This window comes from Amphiprion ocellaris, chromosome 10 (assembly GCF_022539595.1).
Source record: "Amphiprion ocellaris isolate individual 3 ecotype Okinawa chromosome 10, ASM2253959v1, whole genome shotgun sequence".
NCBI classification, from domain to species: domain Eukaryota; kingdom Metazoa; phylum Chordata; class Actinopteri; family Pomacentridae; genus Amphiprion; species Amphiprion ocellaris.
This window is the reverse complement of record NC_072775.1, coordinates 21,272,109-21,296,564: the sequence shown is the minus strand read 5'-3', so window position 1 is coordinate 21,296,564 and position 24,456 is coordinate 21,272,109. Positions and strand designations below refer to the sequence as shown.

At 39.3% G+C, this 24,456-nt stretch overlaps 2 protein-coding genes and 2 long non-coding RNA genes across 5 annotated transcripts; 2 read left to right on the top strand and 2 right to left on the bottom strand.

Moving 5' to 3' along the window:
- Window positions 1–514: 514 nt before the first annotated feature.
- Window positions 515–3,867, top strand: c1ql3b (complement component 1, q subcomponent-like 3b). Its single transcript, XM_023277844.3, has 2 exons — window positions 515–1,771; window positions 2,046–3,867. Exons 1-2 carry the CDS (start codon window positions 1,151–1,153, stop codon window positions 2,223–2,225), a joined length of 801 nt encoding a protein of 266 aa, XP_023133612.1. The 5' UTR covers window positions 515–1,150; the 3' UTR covers window positions 2,226–3,867.
- Window positions 3,587–7,149, bottom strand: pter (phosphotriesterase related). Its single transcript, XM_023277842.3, has 4 exons — window positions 6,718–7,149; window positions 5,998–6,263; window positions 4,888–5,028; window positions 3,587–4,180 (listed from the first exon to the last, which is right to left on the bottom strand). Exons 1-4 carry the CDS (start codon window positions 7,147–7,149, stop codon window positions 3,970–3,972), a joined length of 1,050 nt encoding a protein of 349 aa, XP_023133610.1. The 3' UTR covers window positions 3,587–3,969.
- A 1-nt stretch (window position 7,150) lies between these two features.
- Window positions 7,151–9,199, top strand: LOC118470825 (uncharacterized). Of its 2 annotated transcripts, none has more exons than XR_008602973.1 (3): window positions 7,151–7,358; window positions 7,645–7,867; window positions 8,719–9,199. It is a non-coding gene; the product is annotated as an uncharacterized LOC118470825 (long non-coding RNA). The 2 variants fall into 2 exon arrangements; XR_008602974.1 differs by lacking the exon at window positions 7,151–7,358 and adding an exon at window positions 7,376–7,513.
- A 5,486-nt stretch (window positions 9,200–14,685) lies between these two features.
- On the bottom strand, window positions 14,686–23,445 carry LOC129349783 (uncharacterized). The gene is made up of 8 exons (XR_008602902.1): window positions 22,818–23,445; window positions 21,389–21,451; window positions 20,331–20,434; window positions 17,818–17,884; window positions 17,595–17,679; window positions 17,361–17,480; window positions 15,971–16,033; window positions 14,686–15,058 (listed from the first exon to the last, which is right to left on the bottom strand). It is a non-coding gene; the product is annotated as an uncharacterized LOC129349783 (long non-coding RNA).
- Window positions 23,446–24,456: the final 1,011 nt, after the last annotated feature.

Here is a 24,456-nt window from a genome sequence, read left to right as displayed (position 1 = left end):
GCAATCAAAGCGCCCCTCCTCCTAAATACAACAGCACTGTGTGTAGTTTTTCTTCCTGTCCACCTGGCAGAGAAGTGCCATCGACAAAGTGACATCCTCTGCATTCATGAGCACATCATTATCTGCCCTCCTCACCGTGAATTAGCCCTTCATCACTCAAACCTCCCTAAAGCCTGAGTGCCCAAATTTAACACACTAACTGCTCAGGTCATTTTAATGAGGCTAATATGACACTATTACCACAAGATTTTTTTTAATTAGCATCTGCTGATGGTGAATTTAACGCTGGTAATTAATTATGTGATTTCACCCCATTTTCTTGCCTCAGCATTCATTTCATCAGTATATCTGTGTGAAGTCATCCTTCACTGCCAGCTCCCAGTGACTCCCCTCTTTTTTTCACTGGCTCTATAGATTTTCTCCAAGTGATAAATTGGACACGGGGAGCCACTGAGGTGTGACCACGTGCCAAAGCAGTATAGCTTTTTGTCTTAAATGGGCCTAATTATGCTCAAGACCTTTAGAGCTGTTTGGATAAGCGCTAATAACATGTTGTGGGATGGAGCGTTGCAAAAAATCAATAGGAAAAGTAATACATACTGCATTAAACCTCCGCTGAATTTTTAACAAAGTAGCTCCCTGACTCAAAAACAAACACAAAAAAATGAAATAGTCACGCTTCAACGCTTCCAAGTTGCATCAGTGTTTGTATGTTGTTCACTTTCTCTCTTTTGATTGAAGAAATGCATGGATTCTATCCCATCCATCACCTTCAGCCCTCCCCTCACTCTCCAAACCCACAAACGAGCAACGGTTAATTTCGAGCCCATTCTCTCCTGTGGCACCGTGGAGGCAGAAACTTGTGCGACCGACTTTGAGCCGTAGACTGCACTTTTTCCACCCAGAAAACCTTTTCTTGTGATTTTTCTTGCGGCGAAAACGTGGACATGAACCTGCTGCTCGGATTCTGCAACGCTTAAAAGTTGTGGATGGTTACTTCTGCGCGTAAACATTTAAAGGACTATTTCATCTCCAAAAGTTGCAGCACGAAACCAGAGCGGGTCAGATTCTTCCCTCTGCTAAAATATCATCCACAATCAGGCTGGAAGACCATCCACTCGGGAGAACACCGCGAATCCGCAGAGCGCAGATGATCGCAACTGGTGTTTGTGGCGTCGCGCTGGTGCTGGTGTTGGTGGTTCTGATTCCGGTCGTGGTGAACTCCGCCGGACCTCCAGCCCGCTACGAGATGCTCGGATCTTGTCAAATGGTGTGTGACTCCCACGGGACCGCGGCCACGGCCACAGCCAAGGCAACGAACCCGATCAAAGACAACCGCCTGGTTCAGTCGCTTCCCACGTTCATCCAGGGTCCTCAGGGAGAGCCGGGGCGGGTCGGGAGGGTGGGCCCCAGGGGTCCGGTTGGTGAACCCGGGCCGCCCGGACCTGCTGGTCCACCCGGGGAGAGAGGGGCACCTGGCCCTCCTGGTCCACCAGGTGCGCCTGGAGCAAATGGGCCAAATGGAGCCATTAGCGCAGCCACTTACAACACCGTCCCAAAGATTGCGTTTTACGCAGGACTGAAGAAGCAGCATGAGGGATATGAAGTGTTGAAGTTCGACGACGTTGTCACAAATCTTGGCAATCACTATGATCCCTCCAGCGGAAAATTCACCTGTTCGATACCGGGAATTTACTTCTTTGTTTATCATGTGCTGATGCGAGGCGGGGATGGAACAAGCATGTGGGCTGACCTCTGTAAAAACAACCAGGTAGGGCTCACTTTCATTATGAAATTATCTTTTAATAATGGTTTCACTTTATTCTGTAGTCTTTGTTTGTAACATACGGTGAAAAAGACAGAATTTGGTTGAAAAATAATTACTTTTTTGCGTTTTTACGCACAAGTTGTAGCGACAGAGACCGATAAAACAGGCTCCAGTGAAGTTGTGTGAGGGTTGTTTAAAGCATGAAAGCAAAGTCACCGATGGAGCTCTCCGCGGTGCTGATTTCAAAATCATCAGAAATGCCAAATTTCCTTTCCAGGTGAGAGCCAGCGCCATCGCACAGGACGCCGACCAGAACTACGACTACGCCAGCAACAGTGTCGTTCTTCATCTGGAGCCCGGGGACGAGATTTATATAAAGCTGGACGGCGGGAAGGCGCACGGGGGCAACAACAACAAGTACAGCACCTTCTCCGGCTTCATGCTGTACGCTGATTGAAACACGGAGGGGCTCAGCTGAGGGGAGAAAGAGCTGCTCTACATTTAGCTTGCTTCACTGCTCGTGCTCAGTTCAATGTCAGCCGGATTATTAGAGACAGAGCTCACCGTTTCTGTATTTCAAAAGAATCAAGAGAGATGTGGAGGAAGTCATGCAAAAAAGAAAACAGCACCTTGCAATATGACAAGCTGACAATGTAATTACAGGAAAACAATAATGAATTTTATTTTGTACCGCACTGAGTTGTACTCATGTCAGGTTGATTAGTGTCGCTTGTGCACCCTGAATGAACTGTTATGCTTTGCAAATTAAGTTTGCTCATATGTCAAACAAACTGTAGCTGCTGTGGTAACATAAGCTGAGTGACTGTAGATTGAGAGTTCAGTGTATTGACCCTTAGCGATCAATTATAGATGCTGATATTGTACTCACATACTCTGTTTACAGTGTTGTCAGTCCCCTTGTGTGCTTTATTTTCCAGAAATATGTCATAGTTGTTGCATTCTGGGTGAAAATGTTCAAAGCTGTAGTTATGCATGTCTATAAAAGTTGATATTTTAACACTGTGCAGCATAAAGAGACTTTAAAGAGAAACAAACGTTCTGTAAAGAGCCCTTCTGATGCTCGCTATCAAAAAATGGATCATTTTTCTTGCGTGTGTCAACATGACATCTGGTTGGAGCGACAGGGTGGTCTGGTGGTTAGTCACCATCACAAAACTGGCCGGCCACACGAACAGATATGTTTCCTCGAGCTCGACAACATTCATCAATCTGCTCGCTGATTATTACGCCCCTCCAAAGAGGACCGCCGGTTAAAATGTAATGTCAAATTAAATCCTGCGCCTCACTTTGTAATCCTCTCTGAAAATTAATCAAAGTTATATAGCTGTTTGCGGCTCGCACAGTCAGCTGTGGCGATCGTGCCATTGATCATGTGGCGAAGTCACCCTGTGAGGCCACCTGTTCCCAGATGAGAGGAGAACATGTCCTTCATTTGGGCCTGCCAGACACTCAGCCTCCCATAGACACACAGACACCCAGTGAGGGGCAACAGGACAACTCATCTAACACAGCCGCATTGTGTCAAGAGCAGAGCAGCATACTGATTACCAACATGCTCATTATTTCCCCTCCCATACAACGTGTTTGCAGAAATGTCACTTACAAACACAAATAAAGCGGCTATGACATTGACATTGAAATTAAAAAATCAATTAGCACCACAGTTGTGAGCACCGCTGCAGAGAACCCGTGGAGATTGGAAATATTTATCCTCGACTGTAATCACATTCTGCAAACAAACGATTTTTTCCGTGGCATAAATGGGGCTAAAACAAGGCTGCTTAATGAGAGGCACTGTGATCCTGCAAGGCTCCTTTATATCATTTGCTTACAAAGTGAATAATGTATAATTACAAATATAAAATTAAGTTTTAATTAATAAGAATCTCTATAAAAATGCTTTCAGCTGGAAGAAACTACAGCCTGTAATCATTTTTCTTTAAAAAGATGAAGTCATGAAACATCTGCTTTGCTGAAAAATTTAAGAAGATTGAAATTAAAGAGTAATTACAGACTAACTCTGTGAACTTGTTGGTATAAAAGTTCAAAAGCACATTAATAAATGAATTTAAATTGTGGTTATTGCAAAGACCTTCAAGTTTTCATTGTTGGGTACTGAGCCATCATCTGAAGATCAAGTATTAGTTACATTCCTTGTGTAACATTTTCTGTTTTTGGATTTATTTGAAGGTCAACCAGCGTTTAGGGTTGTCGATAAGGATCTTATCCACCTGGTGCTGTGAGATGCCCCTCATCAGCATCTTCGGCACGATGTTCTTCAGGATGTGAGAGTAGCCGTGGCCGCCGTACTTGGTCAGACGGTTCTTGGTGTGGATGTCGTGTGCAATCACTACCTTGTCCTCATAGCCCTCCTTCACCAGCAACGCCAAGCTGAACACAAGCAAAGAAACTAGTGAGAGACAAGCAGCTTTGAATGTTAGGTGCACTACGGCTCAAAAGTTTGTGGTCAAGCAGGCGATTTCATGCTTTCCATGAAAACTCACACTTTTATTCATGTGCTAACATAGTTGCATGAGTGTTTTCTGATCATCAATGAGCCTTTCAACACCATTAGCTAACACAATGTAGCATTAGAACACAGGAGTGATGGTTGCTGGAAATGTTCCTCTGTACCTCTATGTAGATATTCCATTAAAAATCAGCCGTTTCCGGCTAGAATAGTCATTTACCACATTAACAATGTCTAGACTGTATTTATGATTCATTTAATGTTATCTTCATTAAAAAAAAACTGCCTTTCTTTCAAAAATAAGGACATTTCTAAGTGACCTCAAACTTTTGAACGGCAGTGTAAATGACAATGAAATGATCAGGCTCCTTTCATGTGTGGCTAAATATGTCTTATGACCAGAATACACCGTCCAACTCAGGTCCATTTACTGTGACGGGAGATTAGGATGGATTAAATGAATGGATTCTCTCAAAGAATAAGAAAGATGGATTTGACCTCAGATTTGAGCACAAAGGTTACGGTTAAGATTTAAGGTTGTACACGTCAGTATGGTCACACTTTAGTTCAGCACCTCCTCACGAGAAATACGCCTATCATTACTTTAATCGCGACAAGTGTTACTTACGCCTTCACTCTCTGGCAGTCGCTGGGCATGTCTATGTCCAGATTATACGGGTAGTTGAGCATCTCCGTTCCAAACAGATCATACTCCAGGTAACTTCCCAGCTTAGCAAACTCAAGCAGCTCCCCGTCTTCGAATAAAGTCCTGCAAGACAGCAACAGAAAGCGAATACAGTCAGTGTGCTCAGATATTTTGGTTTTTAACTCAATGGAGGGTAAAACTTGAATAGAAGAACATTTGAACGGTGGGAAAAATGGCTTTTTTAAAAAAGCAGATTGAAAAAAATGAAACCATTTATTCCAACTTTCTTTGCAGCTTGTCAGTAAAAGTTTTAAAGCGATGAAGAAAATATTGTAAAATTAATATGGTTTTCATTCTCAAATTACATGGATATTGTAAATTTTTAAAGTACTTCCTCAGAAATGCATGTTTTTAACAGATTCCTAAAAAAAAGTCCTCCAACAAGAGTAGACTGATCCCGAATGCTTAAAGTAAACAGTTCCCAAAGCTTTTGTGTTGGAAAGTGAAGAAAAAAATGGGAAGAATGGTGGCACAGCAGTATCTCTATAAGCAGCAGAATTTTTCTAAATAAAAGCAAGAAAGAGTTAAAGGTTTTACTCCAAGTTACATCTATTTAAAATCATTTAGTGTAAATTTTTAAAAGATCATATTTTGGTATTTTCACCTAAATTTATTAGTGGCAGTGGAAAGAGAGCTGAAAAATGTGGTGCAGAAACCCCAAAAATCTCATTTGATTATCAAGAATATAGAAAATGCCAGTCTAGTTTTAAATATTAATGTGTCTTCAGGGATATTTTAACATACAACACAAAAATTGTAAAACCTTACAATGCTTATAGTAAATAAGATCATCTGTGAGGAGAATCTTCAGCCTCTTCACTGTGTTTCACACTTGTCTGACCAAACAGAGACGGCTGTTGTTCTTCATTTGCAAGCAGAGCTACAGGGACACTGAAATGAATGGAGAATCCTTTTTTATGCATCTATTTTTAGTATAGGGAAGAATAAATGTCAGATAGGAAGTAGTGAGGGCTGGAAGAAAAGTTGCTCTAATTCTGACCCTATCTAACAGGACTGCCAGGGACTTCTCACCTGTCCAGGTGAGACATGACAGTTTTGCTGATGTCACCGCCGGCCTCCTGGAGAATCCGGACGACTTCAGCTGGAGCAGCAGCGTTCCTGCCAGGATGGATGATAACTGGACAGCCCAGCTGAGCCTGAGCGTGAGCTGTGGCCCTCAGCACCTTGGCCTCGCTCTCTGTGATGGGCCAGCCGGTGCCGATTTCACCGATCACGCCACATCGGATGTCTGTGCCATCAGCGCCGTGGAGCACCTCGCTGACGATGATGTCTGTGAGCTGACAGAGCAGAAATGAGGAGCTGGACAAGGACGTCACTCTTAATAAACTACCGACTGACACATCAGTGTATCAAAACAACATTATGTGATTTGTCTCCTCCGTTTAAGAAAACTTAAACACTTGTTCGGTTTGAGTGATAATATCAAAATATCCATGAAGAGTAAGCACACATTCTGAGTGCATCACTGCTGAGGAATGACAGTGAGCAGGCAGAAATCCATTCAAATCTATCAAAAGATACAGGAGAGATCCTTGCACATCAACACTGCAGGAGTAGAGAGGATGGGCGATAGATCAAACTGTCTGCACAACAAATAGATGAGCTACATTTTTCCAATCTTATGACTGAGCAATAAAGCACCAGTTGCAAACACACTGAAGGAGTTTAGAGTATGAACTACTTGAAACTTTCTGGCTAAACTTCTGCACACGGCCACAGACTGAACCACACCTTCTCCACACTCATCTTCTTGGTGGCCTCAGTGTGGGTGCAGTCCACATAGTAGCCAGCTCCTGCGATGATGTGCACCCCGGTGTCCTTGGCCAGCTGTCGCAGGGTGGGCAGATCCCGGTCGATGCCGGTTGTGGTGTTCTCCACTATGGTGCCCCCGCCAGCCTTCCTGTAGGCCAGCAGCTCTTCCCGCACGGCACTGGTCTCCTGCTGCAGCAGCAGGTTCTCGTGGCAGCTGTAGGGGTTCTGTCTCAGCCAGTGCATGTGCTGCATCTGGAACGGGTTCTCTGCCACCGCCTCATCCCCTGGTGGAGGGGAGAAGTAGCAGCACTCGAAGCTCATGGTCAGGTGCTCATGGGTCATGGTGCGGCCCAGTTGGTCTGGATCCAGCAGACCCAGGACGGTCTGGACCTTCCCACTCAGCGCTGACATGGTGCCCTGACCAGGACATTAAAACAGTGAGATATATGTAAGAGAAATGTCAGAGCAGGTATACCATCTGCAATCTTGTGCAACACTGGCACAGATCCCACAGGAGTATGTTCTAAAATAAGTCTGGCAACTCATTGACCAGCTGCTTTGATAGTACAGGAACGAGAAGGACCTTTGGACTGTACAGACTCCTTATTAAAACTGTGCAGGTACAACAGCTACATTTTCTTTATCACTTCTTTGCTAGCTGCGTCGCTTTTTTACTAAAAAGCAGTCAGTAACCGCCTGCAGCCTGGTAATCTTGAAGTTCTGTGAGATGGCAAAACAAAACTCGCTCAAATCAGCTGAAAGCAACGTGCAATAAGTACGTAGCTGCAGCATTAGATGGAGGAAGACTCTGAGCTTTAGCAAATTAAATCCTGAAATCTGTGTAAACTGTTGAAACTCGGTTTGCTGACCTTGTCTCTTCTTGTTTCGATATACTTCCACCACCAGCCGAGCACAGACAGCTGAGCTTCGACAGATTAGTTCAGTAGCATGTCCAGCGGAGTCCCAGTCAACGCGAGAAATCACGAGACTACAGTCCACCCTTTGACGGAGAGCTGCGATTGGTCAGACTGACTGAAAGTCCCGCCCACTCGTTGTGTTTACAGCATGCAGTGGTTTAGAGATGCTGCGGCTAGCAACGTAGGCATCATAGTGGAGCTAAACTCTACAGGTAAGTGTTAAAATCATTTTAGTAACTTGTTGTTTTCTTCTCCACATCTGGACACTATCACATATAAAGCAGTGACCTACGTTACTGTAGCTGAAGTTACTGTAAGTTAACATCAGACTGGAACCTCTGATAATAAACATGTTCTAACATCGTGTTTCAAAGTTGTTCTGTAAATCTCAGGTTACGTTTCCTGATTTAGTGTTAACAGTGATGCTAAAGACGGTTAGTCAGCTTCAGACACTAGCTGACAGTTAGCTGTAGCTTAGTTTCCTGTTGGTCAAAGATCTCTCGCTGTTCATTAATGATGAGCAGATATAAATTAATCTACGTTAATGTTCCTCCACAGAACTCTGTTACTGATGAATCTTTATCTCTCAGTTCAATTAATGAAGAACAGTTCTGTTCTGTTTTTGACCGTTTCTGTTCATTTCACTGAGAAAAACTTCTGTTGAAATGATTCTTTCAGAAGCAGTAACAGAAGTCTGCCCACCATCACACTGGACCACAGAGTGGTACTTTCTGCTGTTGTTTAATGTAAAACAGAACAGCAGTTTTTTTTTCTCTACGACATTGTATGGAAAGATAACTGTGTGGAGCTCATGTTAGTGTGAATGATACATTAGAATAATAAGAATAAACTTTATTGTCCATCTAAGGCAGTAAAATGGTCTTCAGCCTCAACCAGGAAAACAGACATTTCCATAAGATTAAAAAAATAGGACATAAAACACAACACTCTATTGTGTTCCATTCATATCCTGATGTGTTCACTCTGATATTTAATGTACCAGCAATTGGAATGGAAGAACCTTGGAGATCTTTTCCTCACTGTTAGTGTCTTTTCCTTCCAGCCTTGGTCTGGATCATTGGGAACATCTGGTCTGATGGACTGAGAGCTCCAGAGAACATGAACATCCAGCTGTGGTTGTCTGAAGAGTCTTTTCTCCTTCATCATTGTGAGGAAGAGCAGCACTAATGTCCTCCTCATCCTTCCAGTAATAACAATAATGCTGCAGATTCAGCTCCTCTCTTCATAATACAACTTGTCTTGTGACTGTTCAGTTTTAACATTTCACTGTCAACAAAACACATTATTTATTTCATCCATTTATCTTTACAGTTCAGAATTGTTAAATAATGTAGTTTTTAAATGTGCAATAAAGATAATAATGAAGCTCTTTCCCTGAATGTATTGGTTTTAATGCTACATATCTGCTATAAATAACATGGACTTTTTATGCTGTATTTCTGCTAAAACAGCAGAGATGAAGTTAAAGGTGATAAATGGAACGTGTGAATACTAAGAACAGAGAATAAACAGCTGGAACAGTTGGTCTGTCCTTCTGTAAGTGAAAGCTAAACAGGAAGTGGTTCACTGAGGATGTCGTCCATTCATCCTTCTTCACATCCAGATGAGGTTTTCCTTCTGCTGGCTTCACTCAGAAGATCCTCACAGTGAGTATGAGACACCTGAGATGAAGACAGACGTCACAGTATCAGCATCAACAGCAGAGGTTCATTTTAAAGTGACCCTGAAAAGATGAACTATTTCATAAATGGTTTTGCAAGCAGTGAAAGATAGAAAGGCCTGTAGTCACTTTAGGGTAGGGGATTTTATTATTTCTTATACTGTCTATGGAACAGACACTGCTGCAGCCAGCTCTTAAATTATGTGCGCTTTTTTTTTTTTTTTTTTTACTAGTCGTTTTTGCAGACCAGAACATGACTTGTCTAAAGATAACAAGAATGGAAATTCACTAAAACCGTTAACTTCATTGATAATTTTAGTATCAAACAAATAATAACCTAACTAAACATCGACTGCAACATCAGTTGCTGTACATTTTCCCTTTGGTTAATTTTGATAAATCTATGAACATTTATCTCTCCAAAAAACAAAAATAAAAAAGACAGACAGACAATGGATGCAGCTTACTTTAAGAAATGTTTAGAAGGTGTAAAGAAGTTATTTGTTAAAGTTGTAACATTGTTTTATTAGTGAACAAAGATGCTTTATACATTAAATTTATGAAATTAATTACTATTAAGTGTATGCATTAGTAAAGGGCTCCATACATTTTTGGCTTTTTAATAATTCAACAGCAAAATGTCACTTATATGGAAACTTTGATTTAACCCCAAAACACTCATCTTTATTAAAGGTGCTCTGATGGATGACACAAAAGATCCAAAATATTGCTGGGTCATTCCAGAATTGGAGGACATTTGACATCCCACCCATCAAATTTCAAATAATCCATGTACAAAATACTTAAACGTGCAGTTGTGTAAATGTATTTGTCCTGAGACCAAATCCTTAAAAAAAAAAAAAAGGAGAAAAGAATGTTTGAAAATATTTTTTAAAATACCAAATAAGTTTGCAGTTCCCCCTAAAATGGCTTTTTTCTCTTTTCCCACCTCCCAATGACCAAATTGAATCTCAAATAAAACTCGTAAATTTAAATTTAAATCTCCTTTTTTTGGTGGTTTTTTTCATTGATGCCTCTTGTAATTGTGAGAACATTATTTTTTAATCAACATAATGTTTGAAATAATAATCATCATGCATGGAATGTGTGTCGGACTGCACAGTGCTGTTGTGGTTAGCACTTTCACCTAGTTTTTATGTTCTCCCTGTGCATGTGTGCATCTTTATTCGCTACTTTTTTTCCATCAGTACATTTGTCCTCTTGGTCAGCAGTAACATTTAGCTAAATATCTAGCTTCTACTGATGAGAAAAAGCTAACATTAGCATGGATTAGCAACCCTGCTACTGTGATTACAGTAGGGTTAGCAAACAACAAATAAAACATGGAACATAAATGCTACCCTTAATGTGTAAGCTGAGCCAATCAAGCCTCTGATAGTTTATTACCTTTTATTGATGAATATGGAGCTGAAAATTGTAAAAGGTCTATTTTTAACAAACTTTGAAGCCCAAATGTCCTCCAATTCTGGAATGACAGTACTGAATTATTTTTGTAACAATTCATAAAGCTATTAGTTTTTACAGCTTATAAACCCCTTACAAAGGTGGGTTTTACAAAGTGGTTCAAAATCATTTAACCAAAAAAACACAAATGATTAATAGACTTATTCACCGCAAGAAGACGGAGAACGTGTGAAGATGATGCAGCTTTGGGAGACAGACTGTGGCTCTCTCTGCTTGCTCTTCACTCAGCAGATGGTCTCCACAGCAGCATTTGGTCTGCTGGTGCAGGGAACTGCCCTGTGAACACTCAGCATAGCACCGGCCATCCCTGCACATGGCTGAGCTCATCCACAGTACTGCAGGGCCTCTTCCATCCATTTGTCAGCACGATGACAGCATTATAAATCAGAACAATAAACACATGGGACTGAGTTCAGTCTTCATGTTCAAAATGGATAAATGTTCCTGTCTTTGTTGTCTGACGCCACCTCCACTCAGGCTCAGTGTGTCTCAAAGATGTGGATCGTTCTTTGCACTTTAATTTCAGTCGCTCTGGATTGCTGCAACTCCTGGTTCACTAATTAGATAACATGATATGACATTTCAGAATTGTTTACAGGTTGTTCAAAACGCTGCTGAAAAGCTTTTGAGACTGAAAGATACTTTCGGAGTTGTCTTCCTCTAGACATTTGAAAGGCACCTCAATCTCTCTTTAACTTGGCATCATTATCTTATACTGCGTACATCTTTAATGTCCCTGAGCTACAAAGGTACTAAATGAATGTTGCTTAATTTGCTGTGAGGTCTGGTTATTAATTGATTGTAATTTCCTTTACCACAAACAAATGTAGGAATATAGAGATTTTATATGAAGAAAATGAAGAACAAAGCTGAAATATACAACAGCCAAATCTGTATTTTGGTACAGGAGCCCTCATGATGGCACCAGATAAATTAGAAATCACAGCATATATGTGAAAGGAAAACGCCACTAATGTGTCACTCCATATAAAATCAAACAAATCTGAAAAAGTTTTCATATGACCCTCACAGATTCAACTGTTTTTTGTGTGCAAAAACTTTAGTGTATGGCAATATTTAATATTGCAACATACTCTGAATATTTTAGAGGCATTTTTCCACATTACTTTTTTCCTCATAACTGTATAGTTATAGGAGACTGAAAAGCACATTTGACCTCTGTTGAAACTAAATAATTTTTACATCTACTCCAAGTGTCACAATCTACAGGCAAACGCTTGTGTTTTGTTCAGCATGATTTTTTTCTGTTATAAACTTTCACCTGCAAAAATTGCAGCAGTTTAATGTTTTCTACATAGAGTCATAGCAACAAGCAGTGGGTAAATGTTTAAGCATCATATCACCAACCTGCTGAGGGGGATCGATGTTTGGTGAAAACAAGTGAGAACAAATGAAAGGTCTCATTCTACCTGTACTTTGATGCCAGGCTCATCATCCAGCCGGGATTCATTCCATGTGAAGGTCATTTTTTAAAAAATAGTCATATTTTGACACTTGCAAAATGTATTTTTTTTATTTATTTAAAGAATTTGAACTGTAATCATTTCTGCACAATCATTTTCAGGTGTTCAGGGTCAACACAACCTCGAGATGAAATTGAGCTACATCTAGGATGCCAATGCTTCTTTCAATTACTTTATGTCATAGACACTAAATTGCCATTTTGCTGTTGAAACTACAGTACAATATATGCCATATTATTCAAAATCGTGCTGAACAAAAGTGAGATTTTGGCGTTAGGTTATGACATCTGGAGTGGATGTAAAATACATTTGGTTGCAGTTTTTAACAGAGATCATGTGTGTTTTTTTTTTCAGCCCTGAAAATTTCATGTGGCTTTCTTCTTTACAAATGCAGTCATTCGGACTCAAACTCCTGAAAAAAAGTCATGCAAACTGTACTACAAGGGCCCGTACCTTGGAAAATATTTAGTATGACAGCAAAATTTTGCATTACTTCATTAAATATATGAAAGCTGCAGTAGATCAAAATCAGCAGATTAGAAGTGGTCAGGTGGAGGCACGGATTGATTTTTCAATACGCTGCGTACAATCAAGCAATGCAACTTGAAAAAGGTTAAAAGTCAACAGTCAGGCATGATAAGAGGATGCAAAATGGATGCAGCGACTCAAGCATGATCCAGAGTGTTTGGAGTACTGTTACTCATAAGCCCAGAGTACTGTCCCACTGCAGGGTTCCTCATTAGTGACAAGAGAAGATGTCACCTCCCATTTATCTGCACGGCTGACATGTTTCAGACGGACACAACCACAGGGAGATTCTCAGAGAGAGGGATGACTAAAGCTATCTGTCCAACTGAGACAGACCTCCTGAGACGTGGATCAGCCACTAACAAGAATTTGAATTTCATAGATGGTTCGATTTTGTGGCAATAATTTGCTGCCAAGTCAACGGTTCAGCCCTGAACAATCAGATCTGAAAGGGAAACGCACTGAAAATATGGCCTATATGCCCTAAACTTAGAGATGATCTTCTATGTATGTGATCCTTCCTATATTGTTTCACTGTTTTTTACATCTCAATTAAGTCAGAATTTTTAGTCAGTAAAAGAAAAGTAATCCTAAAAGTCCTTCAGGATTTCAGATTTGGATTTCTAGCAGCATGTAGAGGAAGAAATCTGTCAGGTGTTGTGGTCTGGTGCCCTCTGCAGACAGACAGGAGACACACATTGTACAGTCCTATGTGGACAGAAGATCTAGAAGTAAAACGTGATTTTTATTTTTTTTTAAGTTGCACACTCTTGCTCACTAGTGTGATTAAAGGTCTAATTATATGGATAGTACCACTTTTCCTGAGGGCTGAATTGAGCGCTTTCAGTCAATTTAAAGGACATGAATGATGATAAGCAGTTTGCAGTTCTTGTTTCTGTCCTTATCACATTTTGAGGCTTGTTAGGTCCAGAGCCTCAAGCACTGCGGATCAATGAGGAAGTTTGTTTAAAGAAACACTGGTGAGATAATGAACTGTGAGAACAATGAAATGTGTTAAACTACAGTGTTTAGACTAAAGCTGTCTCGTGCCGCTGCACAGAAAACAAAACGTGATTAAAACTGAGCTTCAGTTTAAGTTTCATGTATCTTAAATCATGGATATATCAAATTGTTTATTGCTGTATAATGTTGCGTTTCCTAGGAAGCGTAATGTTGAGGGTAAAGATGTCTTGATGAAGAGTCACATTTTTGTTTTTTGTGGTTGTTTTGGGCTCAACAAGCTGTTGGTACCTGTGGTTGATTGATGAAAGGAAACTTATCTTTACTAATGAACAAAGTAACAAGTAGCATTTTGTTTGGCCGGAATTCCTTATGCTTTCGATTGGAATTCCCTCCAAGAAGCTTTGAAACCGTCATCGCTTCCATCTCCTTATGTCTTTAAGCAGAAGCTGACCACTGCACATGCTGACTGTTTTTCACTGAATTGCTAGCATTAATTTAGGGTGTTTTTAATCTCTGTTTAAACAGTTGTGTGTCCTTTTTTGTATATATATTGCTTATTTGTTATCTTCCTTCCTGCTGGGGCCTCTTGCCAGGTCATCGTTGTAAATGAGAAATTGTTCTCAACTGATCCTACCTGGTAAAAAAAAAAAAAAAAGAATAAATAAAATGACTAAAGGAATGTTATCTATATAAATAAACAAAGAAAATCTTTTCAAAGATCCAAAATAATGTAATATACACTACTGTTCAAAAGTTTGGGGTCACTCAGACGATTTCCTGTTTCCCATGAAAACTCACACTGTCATTCATGTGCTAACATAATTGCCCAAGTGTTTTCAAATCAAAGAGACTCATAAACGCAACCTGGAAGACAGATGTGAGTCGGATCTTGCATTTTATTACAATTAAGATGTTCTTAAAATGTTAATAAAATGAACTCTGATTTGAGTTAGCATTGTTCTAGATTCAAAACAGACAAGAGATTCAACATGTAGTTTAATAATCAATTAGTCAATCAGTTGTTTAAAGCAAAAATTGCAGTAAGCAAATGAATTTTAAAAAAGACGTTTTACATAAACATGTGTTTTATGTGTCAGTTTTACAGGATTACAGTGTTTTCCCTCAGGAATCCCAGTCTGGTTGTGTAAAAGATGCCAGGCATTTCATGCGAAGCGCCATGCAAATCAGTTTTCCGTGTCTCCACATGACCAGCAGTGATCTGTATAATCCACAACTGTAAAACTGTCCTTTCAGTCCTGCCTCTGGAAGAAGAGGAAAACATCATCATGGTTTTGAGGAGGTTTGCTGTTGTGGCATGCACTCTGTTTTTGGGAATGTGTATCATCACAAATGGAAAACCAACTGAAGTAACACATGCCTTCTGCAAAATTGCCTGGTAAGAGTTAATTCCTCTGTGATTCTGGTTTATAATGTTCTACTTATACAGAAATAGGCAGATATGATCGACTCTTTCTGTTTCCAGGTTAGTTGGAGTCCCGTGTGATCAAGTTAACATGGCCATTGTGACCCAGATTAAAGCCATGGGCTCATACAAGGTAAAAAAAAAAAAAGTAGTTGAATTAGAATTTTACATATATTTTAATTACTGCAATGACCATCATGTAGTTAATGTTGATTTACAAAAGGAATTTCTCTGCACTTCCATTGTAGCTCGGCCCAGTTACTGCGACACTGATTCAGGCCAACCACACCTCTGCAGTGGGTCAGATTGAGAGGGTTAACTTCACCATGATGTCCACATCTATCAGCCTGGGCTGCCATATACAGGTAAGAAATCTATTTATGCATAGAAGTAATTTTAATCATCATCATTGAAATGTTCATTTTAGAGCGAATGCAAACAAGAAGTATTTTAAAACCTAACCTAAAATATGCATGTGGTGTGTGTTCAGGGTTGTTCTGTGTCCGAGTTTTGGTTCAGTCTGTTTGATAACGGCACCAACTACTGCAACCTCCACAATGTCATACAAGGTAAGTTTTACACACTTCAATTTAAACATCCTAAAACTTCATTTTAAGCATGTGTAAAACTATTCTTACAAGTAAAGGGAACCTTCAAATCAGAATCCAGTCCTGAAAGTTACAAACTGGGCTTCATCACTGGTTTCATCTCTTCCCTCTGTGCTTCTTGTCTGTACAGGAAGTGGACTTACCAAAGCTCCTGGCTTCATTGAGTTCACCAACGAGTGGCTCTGCCTCGGAGTTGGACTTTCTGCCTGCAAATGATTGTGAAATCTGAAATGTGTGATTTCATATTTGAAATGTCTATCCTGTCATACAACATAGAGGATGGATTTACTCAATAAAGCTATGTTTGTGATGATATTTCTTCTGCACTTGAAAGTCTGTGATCTGAGTTAATATTCTGTGCTTGTAGTGCTACTTTTGAATAATCAGTTTGCTTTTTAGGACACATGAACATGTAAATCTACCCCATGCTCAGCTACAGTTATGGACATGATTAAATGTAGAGGCAGTACATTTGTTGGTGAACCACACAATGTTGGAATTTAGATTTCATACATTTATATTCACATAAGGTTGAAGGACTTGGAAGATAAATTAAGATTTTGAAGGTGTTGTTGTCTTGATGCAGAGATTTGAGTTACTAGCCCCAGTGTGCTCTAAGGGGATTGAAGCAGTCACTGGATATTAAAAGTCACATGTTTTATTCACTGTGAATTTATTAGTGTGTGTGTGTGTGTGTGTGTGTGTGTGTGTGTGTGTGTGTGTGTGTGTGTGTGTGTGTGTGTGTGTGTGTGTGTGTGTGTGGAGACATTTCGATTCACTGATGTTCCACATATATTCTTAGACTTAGATTCAGACCGGAGGGACACGAAGTTGTTGCAGCAGCACAGATATTCAAGAAAGGTGTAAAAAAATAAGACAACACAAAATATTAAGGTATAAAGTGAAGGTAAATTAAAATATAGTAAATATAATAAAGAAAAAAACTACAGAATATACAAGAGTGATACAGAAATGTGCAAATGAGAATGTGCTTGGATGTGCAAATGACATAAAGAGGTGCAGATGAATTTACAGATATCTAAATCTGAATCTGACTTGTTAGTGACCATCATACTTTCTGCCATTTTAATCAAGAATGTGATGATTTTACAGAGTATAAAATCAGGTGACCTATTTTGTGATGATGGAACTGAAGATGGTTTTCATTATCAACAGCAATGACATGAACTAGCATGACAGGACATTGTAAATGATGCACAAATGCAAAATTTATTTGGCAATGTGAGAAACCTTTTCAAGATTTTTTGTTTTATTTATATTGTTATACAAAGTGTGGTTGTGAATAGATTACATGTAACTATATCTAATTAATGCTTTCCTTTTGAGCATGCAGTAACTACAATAAAATGAGTCAGATTCTCATTTGTACCAAGTCAGATCAGGAAAAAGATTCCTGCCTATCCTATGACTGATCCTTTATTGGACTTTCAAAAAAAAAAAAAGTTTGTACTGCAAATAGTATATAAACAATGGAAGTCACAGTTTAAAAAATAGCGCACAATATATACTTACAGACACACGGCAGCCACCAGTCAGGACGGTGGGGATGAATGTGAAGGTGATGTTCTCAGACTGGACTCCATCCAGGGAGGTGTGGTTGGCTGTGATGGACAGAGGAGTGGCTGACACAAGCTGGAAACACAGACAAGTACATTACAATAAATGCATTCATTAATTTTCCACTACTATCAGATTAGTTTTTATTAGATTCTATTAGGATTTAAATTTTAAAAAGATAGTTTTTACCCTATAATGGCCAGACAGAAGGCTGAAGGCCTGAATCTGTTGCGCCACTTTTGTGTTGATTTCAGCACAAGGTGATGCAAAGAGCCTAAAGAGAGAGAGTAGCACACAGTCTGGACTCATGCCTGCTTGAAAAAAGAAACAAAACAAGTTTAACTGACCTAGTATTCAGGACGTATAATACAATCCTGAAGTCACATTCAAATAGAATGGAAGTAACCCTCACCACAGTGCTCTGCAGAAGGCGTGGTAAGTACCAGGAGCAGGAGCAGCAGATAAGGAGACAAACAGTCCTGCAAAGAGAGCAGAGGCCAGCAGCAGAGTCTTCATGGTGAAATGAAGCTGGTTTCTTACTCCTTTATTTCAGAGATGCTGCTGAGTGGGTGTAGATGAGTGCTGAGGGGACTGCAGGCCAATTTATACTAAACATCAGGCTTGTCAACAGGCCCAGTAAATGTGCTTGAAATTGATTTGAGTGACTTGTACGTCTTGTGATTATTGTCTGACTTGCTGGTGATCTTGTGCCGATTGTCTTCAGTTCCCCTCATTTAGATTCAAACTCACATTCAAGCTAATCCTGTTCCATTATTCAAAACATCTCTTTAACATTTGATAATATGTGGATGTTGATGAACAAAAGAAAGATTAACACTGAAGACATCAAAACTATAAACGAACACATATGGAATTATGTTGTAAACAATAAAGTGTGAATCTTCAGTATTAATCTACAATGTAGAAAATATTACAAATAAATAAAAAGCATTGAATGAGAAGGTGTCTCCAAACTTTTGACTGGTAGTGTATTAGCTATAGCATTTTGGTTTTAGTGGCAAAGATATATAGGTTAGCTTTTAAATTTATGGCAACAAAAAATATCTAGCTTCAAAGATTACTATTAAGCAATATGTTGCTTGTTCTTTACAAACATCTGGCCTTAGTTTCATCAGCAAAAACTGCCCCAGCAGCAATGCATCTTGGATTTTCAGGAGGTTGGACTCATGGCTGCATGCAGAGGAGGGAATAGTCAACTGTTGTTTTCGTGTATTCTGGTGCCCTCTACAGACAGAGAGGAGGAACATACATTATAGTCTAATGGGGACAGGAGATCTGGTGTTAGGATGAAATGTCTGAATGTTCACATAATACTACTCCTGCCTGAGGGGGGCTGGAGCGGTTTCAGTCAGTCAAAGAGGCATGAATGACAATACAAACTGGTGGTTTGCTGTGGTGCTCTGCTTGTTGTTTGTGGTCTTTATCACATTTTCAGGCTGGTTAGGTTTGGAGCCTCAAGCGCTATGAATCGATAGGAAAGTTTCAAGTAATGACAGTGAGATAATGAATTATTGGAACAATGAACCGTGGTTAATTGCAAATTGCAACCTAAAAGAACTACAGCGTTAAGGAGAGGCGCATGTTTCATGATGACTCACTGACAAGGGAAAGTGATTAACACCAGGCTTCACATCAGTTTTATGCAGTCAGATGATAGGAACAACTAAAGTGACTCTGCTTTAACTTCCTCTGTATACTCCAGTCTTTAAGCTCTGCTTTTGAAAAAAAAACAACAAAAAAATTACCTCCCAGTAAAGCTTAATGTTGTGAACTTTTGTAGAAATAACACAACTCAAAGTAAATTAATATTTGAATGTGACTATTAAGTTGCTATGCCAGTCTCCACTTCTTCTTGGAAAGCAAGATGTTGAAGGGATTTACTCCTATTTAGCCACAAGAAACTCAGCAAGGTCAGTCTGATGTTTCCCTGATGAGGCTCACATTCTGTCAACCCACACAGCAGTGTTTGCAGTTTTACAACATCTACACTACCATTCAAAACTTTGGGGTCACCCAGACAATTTCATGTTTTCCATGAAAACTCACACTTTTATTCATGTGCTAACATAATTGCACTATGGTTTTCTAATCATCAGTTAGCCTTTCAACACCATTAGCTAACACAATGTAGCATTAGAACACAGGAGTGATGGTTGCTGGAAATGTTCCTCTGTACCCCTATGGAGATATTCCATTAAAAATCAGCTGTTTCCAGCTAGAATAGTCATTTACCACATTAACAATGTCTAGACTGTATTTCTGATTCATTTAATGTTATCTTCATTGAAAAAAAACTGCTTTTCTTTCAAAAATAAGGGCATTTCTAAGTGACCCCAAACTTTTGAACAGTAGTCTACATACATACATACATATCAGCTTTACTTTTTAAATACAGGGAAGCAAAAGCTATGCAGAACAAAACTATATCTTAGATATTAATGCATCATTTAAAGCATTTTCTGATTTGACAGTAATGAGTAAAATGTCTTAAGTAAAATAGTTACTGCATACATAAGAGCCTCTGAATGAGACCAAGGGACGGTTTTTGATTATGTTTCCTAGGACTGGTAAAAATGCAAAAATTCCTATTGAATAATGGAGAAAAATAATCACCAGGTTAATCAATAATTAAAACAATAGTTTGTCAGACTAAAGTAAGAATAGTGGTACTTTTTGGATTGTTTTCAACTGAAATAATGGTAGAAAAAGCAACAATGATAATCAGAATATGCTTAAAAGGCCTGAAACATTTAACATTAAGTCCAGTGGGAGAAAGGTGATAGTTAAAACATGTTTGGTGATCAATTAATTTATTTATTTATTTTAAGTAGATGTATTGTTTTCATCTTAAATCTCAGAGGTCTCTACTGAATTCCAGTCTGACATGGGTGCTGTGAAAGATACCATGTATTTCATGCCAAGTGTCATGCAAATCACTTCTCCACAGCCTCACATGACCAGTCAACGGCCGTCCAGCTGCTCCTTCTCATGCAGCGTTCTATATAAACCTGAAGTGTAGAAAACATCAGTCAGTCCTGCCTCTGGAACAAGAAACAAAGACACAAACTTCATCATGGCTTTGAGTCTGAGGACTTTAGTTGTAGCTAGCGCTCTCTTTTTGGGAATGTGCATCATCACGAGTGGAAAACCAGCTGAAACAACACACGCCTACTGCAGGATTGTCTGGTAAGAGCTCATTTGTCTTCAGTTTTATAATGTATATATAAACAGAGAGAATGATGTTGTTCGTTGTGTTCCCAGGTTAGTTGGAGTCCCGTGTGATCAAGCTAACATGGCTCTAGTGACCCAGATGAAAGCCATGGGCTCATACAAGGTAAAAAAATAGTTGTCAAAGAGGAATTATATGTTGACATATATTTATTTTACTAACTGAAATGACATAATTGTCATTAATATTGATTTACACAGTGGTTTTTCTGCTTTTTCATTCCAGCTTGGTCCAGTGACTCCAGCACTGATTCAGGCCAACCACACCTCTGCAGTGGGTCAGATTGAGGGTGTTAATTTCACCATGATGCCCATATCTATGAGCCTGGGCTGCCACATAGAGGCAAGAAACGTGTTTCTGCATCCAATTAATCATCATCATTGAAATAACTATTTTAGAAAAAGTGCAAACAGAATGTATTTTTTAAATATCACAAAATGTCATAAACTTGTTTTATGTGGTGTGTGTTCAGGGTTCTTCTGTGTCTGAGTTTTGGTTCAGTCTGTTTGATAACGGCACCAACTACTGCAACCTCCACAATGTCATACAAGGTAAGTTTTACACACTTCAATTTAAACATCCTAAAACTTCATTTTAAGCATGTGTAAAACTATTCTTACAAATAAAGGGAACCTTCAAATCAGAATCCAGTCCTGAAAGTTACAAACTGGGCTTGATCACTGGTTTCATCTCTTCCCTCTGTGCTTCTTGTCTGTACAGGAAGTGGACTTACCAAAGCTCCTGGCTTCATTGAGTTCACCAACGAGTGGCTCTGCCTCGGAGTTGGACTTTCTGCCTGCAAATGATTGTGAAATCTGAAATGTGTGTTCAGTCATGGTTAAATTTTCTGCTCTGTCATCCAGCGTAGATCAAGGATTTACTCAATAAAGCTATGTTTGTGAGGAGATCTTTTTTCCCCACACTTGAAAGTCTCTCAAATCTGCAAAATGACTGTGAAATCTGAAACACATGTTTTGTTCTGGTTGACATTTTTGTCCTGTCAATACTATAAAATTTATGGAATTCCTAAATAAAAGCTATGCTTGTGATGAACATGTTGTAGATCATTTGTTTTTAGTTTAGCACAGGAAAGTCTTTGAATCATCAGTTTGCTTTTGGGACATATGAGCTACAGAACACTTGCTGGTGACATCAATGAAAACAGATGATTACCTTTAAAAACCTTCAGCTCAGCTCTCTCCACTATAATTTAATGTTGAAAGGAAATGTTACCCCCTGATGACCATTATTTTGTTAGACAAAATCTTTAACACAGCTGTTCCTCGGGTAATTTCATGAACTTTACACAAAATAGTGTTACATTAAAAATATAAATCCAGACTAATTAGCAAAAATTCAATTGGCTCTCTTATGGTTGGACCAACCTGTGGGTTCCTTGATGTCTGATTTTGTCAATGTTGTTTTGAAATTAGACTGTGAAACAGGATTAAACAAAAGGTCACCCTGACAGTGACTCAAAAGTGATTATTCATATTAATGTGTGACAGTACAATGCTTTTGTCATGCTGGCCACAAGATTCCTACACACTAAAACAATTTTTCATGCCCTTTTTCCTTTGATTTCCTTATCAAAACAACCATTGCCGTCTTCAGGGCATCTTCAGCCAGCTGATCATTTGAAAACCTGAAGGGAGCTGATCCATGTAATGTTTGTGTTACCACGGCTGGAGTAACCTCCAAATACAAAAATGTATTTCTGGTCCCTCCAACTCCACAAAATAAATTGGTTAGGAATTTTTATTATTATTTTTTTTTTTTATAATTATTTTTTTTAATTATTTATTTATTTTTTAAATTTTATTTATTTATTTATTTTAAGTAAAAATCACAGTTACTAGCTGTCACTTTGCATAGAACTAACCTGCCTGAAGCTGAATGCTCTGCCTGGTTAATCATCCAGGCTTATTCCATTATCTGATGATGCATGTGTTACGGGGGAAGCTGGGGAACCCAGGCACAGAGAGACTGGCAGAAATGTGAATTAAGGAAAGGCTTTTATTACACCAGAGAACTAAAACAATACATAAATGGAGAACTGAACTGGGAGGAAACAAAACTAAACCAAACCACTACTAACAAACACTATGAATTCAAAAACGGAAGATCACTAAACTAGAACTACGCGAAGGAGGGGTACTTACAAGATGGGGGGAACCGACAACAGAAGGGGCAGGGAAGCAGGCTCAGGAAATCTGGGGCGAACGGAGACGAGACTGGAGCTACTGGCTGGAGACGAGCAGGGCTAGCGAGAATCCAAAAGAAGAACTGATGAGTCCAAGTGAGGGAAATCCAGTGGAAGGGAAAACAGAGTCCAAAAGCAAAGCCCGTGAAGGCATGTGGGTAAATGATCCAGCGGGGAGTGAGTGACAGGACAGAGCTTAAATAGGTGGAGGTGAGGTGGAGAACAGGTGAATGGAGTGAACTGATTACTGCAGCTGAAACTCATAGTAATCAACAGGTAGCAGAATGCAGGCAGGTGAAACAGGGAGAGCAGGAGGGCGACAGACAGGGAGAGAGACAGGAGGAAGAGACGACATATAGAGGGAGCCAAAGAGAGACAGGTCAAAACAGAAACAGATCAGGACCCAAGGGAGAAAGGAGGAAAAAGAGGAAGAAGGGGAAAAAAGGGCAGAGGCTGGAGCAGGATTGTAACAGTATGCTCAGTTTGAAAACAATCCTGACTAGCCATGATTCACACTAGATAGCAGAAATTAAACAAATTAAAGTTATATTCCATTGGGTTTAATGGATTTGATGGGCACCAGTGGCACAAACACAAGCTGAACATGTAAATCAGGATCTCAGCCCAGACACTAACACTATGAATCAGATGGAGTGATACTTGCTAGTCTGTGTTTCATTCGTTCTTCTGTGGTTTAAGGGAACCAAAATCAGATATTCTCATTTGCTATGGATTTTATGTAGATACTACTGTTCAAAAGTTTGGATTCACTTGTTGAAATGTCCTTGTTTTGAAAAGAAAAGCAGTTTTTTTCAATGAAGATAACATTAAATGAATCAGAAATACAATCTAGACATTGTTAATGTGGTAAATGACTATTCTAGCTGGAAACAGCTGATTTTTAATGAAATATCTACATAGGGGTACAGAGGAACATTTCCAGCAACCATCACTCCTGTGGTCTAATGCTACATTGTGTTAGCTAATGGTGGTGAAAGGATAATTGATGATTAGAAAACCCTTGTGCCATTATGCTAGCAGACGAATAAAAGTGTGAGTTCTCATGGAAAACATAATTGTCTGGGTGACCCCAAACTTTTGAACAGTAGTGTATAAAGAGACATTATCTGCTGTCTTCCACTACAATAGATTAGATAAAACTGACTGTAAAGCCTCCTGATTTTCTAATGTTCCACTTTGATTTAAAGTGTGTCCAGCCAGCTAGAAAACAACAGGTCTTGTGACTTGTAAATGACCATCTTGAATCATGAATCAAGAATGAAGTGTTTTTACTCAATCGAAAAGCACAGAGTAAAACTTCAGTCAACTTATATGTGTTTATTAAGTAATGATAGAGAGGAAGAAGACTACATCTGTCAACACCACAAAGAAGTACATGAAAGGAGGTTAAACGTTATGCACAAGGCTGATTTACTTAGTTGCATTAACAAGGTTAAGATGAATAACATTAAACTATATGTAGTAAGAGACTGCCCGCATAGATCACAAGGTTTGCATATATGGAGCTAGAAGCAACAGATGCAACATAACAAAGAAATAAACGTACAGTTGGTAGCTTGTCAAGTTCTGCAGGTGGT

Coding starts and splice junctions, on each gene's coding strand:
- c1ql3b (XM_023277844.3), top strand. CDS start 1,151: ATGATCGCAACTGGTGTTTGTGGCGTCGCGCTGGTGCTGGTGTTGGTG. Junction 1,772..2,045: donor ACCTCTGTAAAAACAACCAG/GTAGGGCTCACT, acceptor TTTCCTTTCCAG/GTGAGAGCCAGCGCCATCGC.
- pter (XM_023277842.3), bottom strand. CDS start 7,149: ATGTCAGCGCTGAGTGGGAAGGTCCAGACCGTCCTGGGTCTGCTGGAT. Junction 6,264..6,717: donor AGAAGATGAGTGTGGAGAAG/GTGTGGTTCAGT, acceptor CTGCTCTGTCAG/CTCACAGACATCATCGTCAG. Junction 5,029..5,997: donor GTCATGTCTCACCTGGACAG/GTGAGAAGTCCC, acceptor GCTGTCTTGCAG/GACTTTATTCGAAGACGGGG.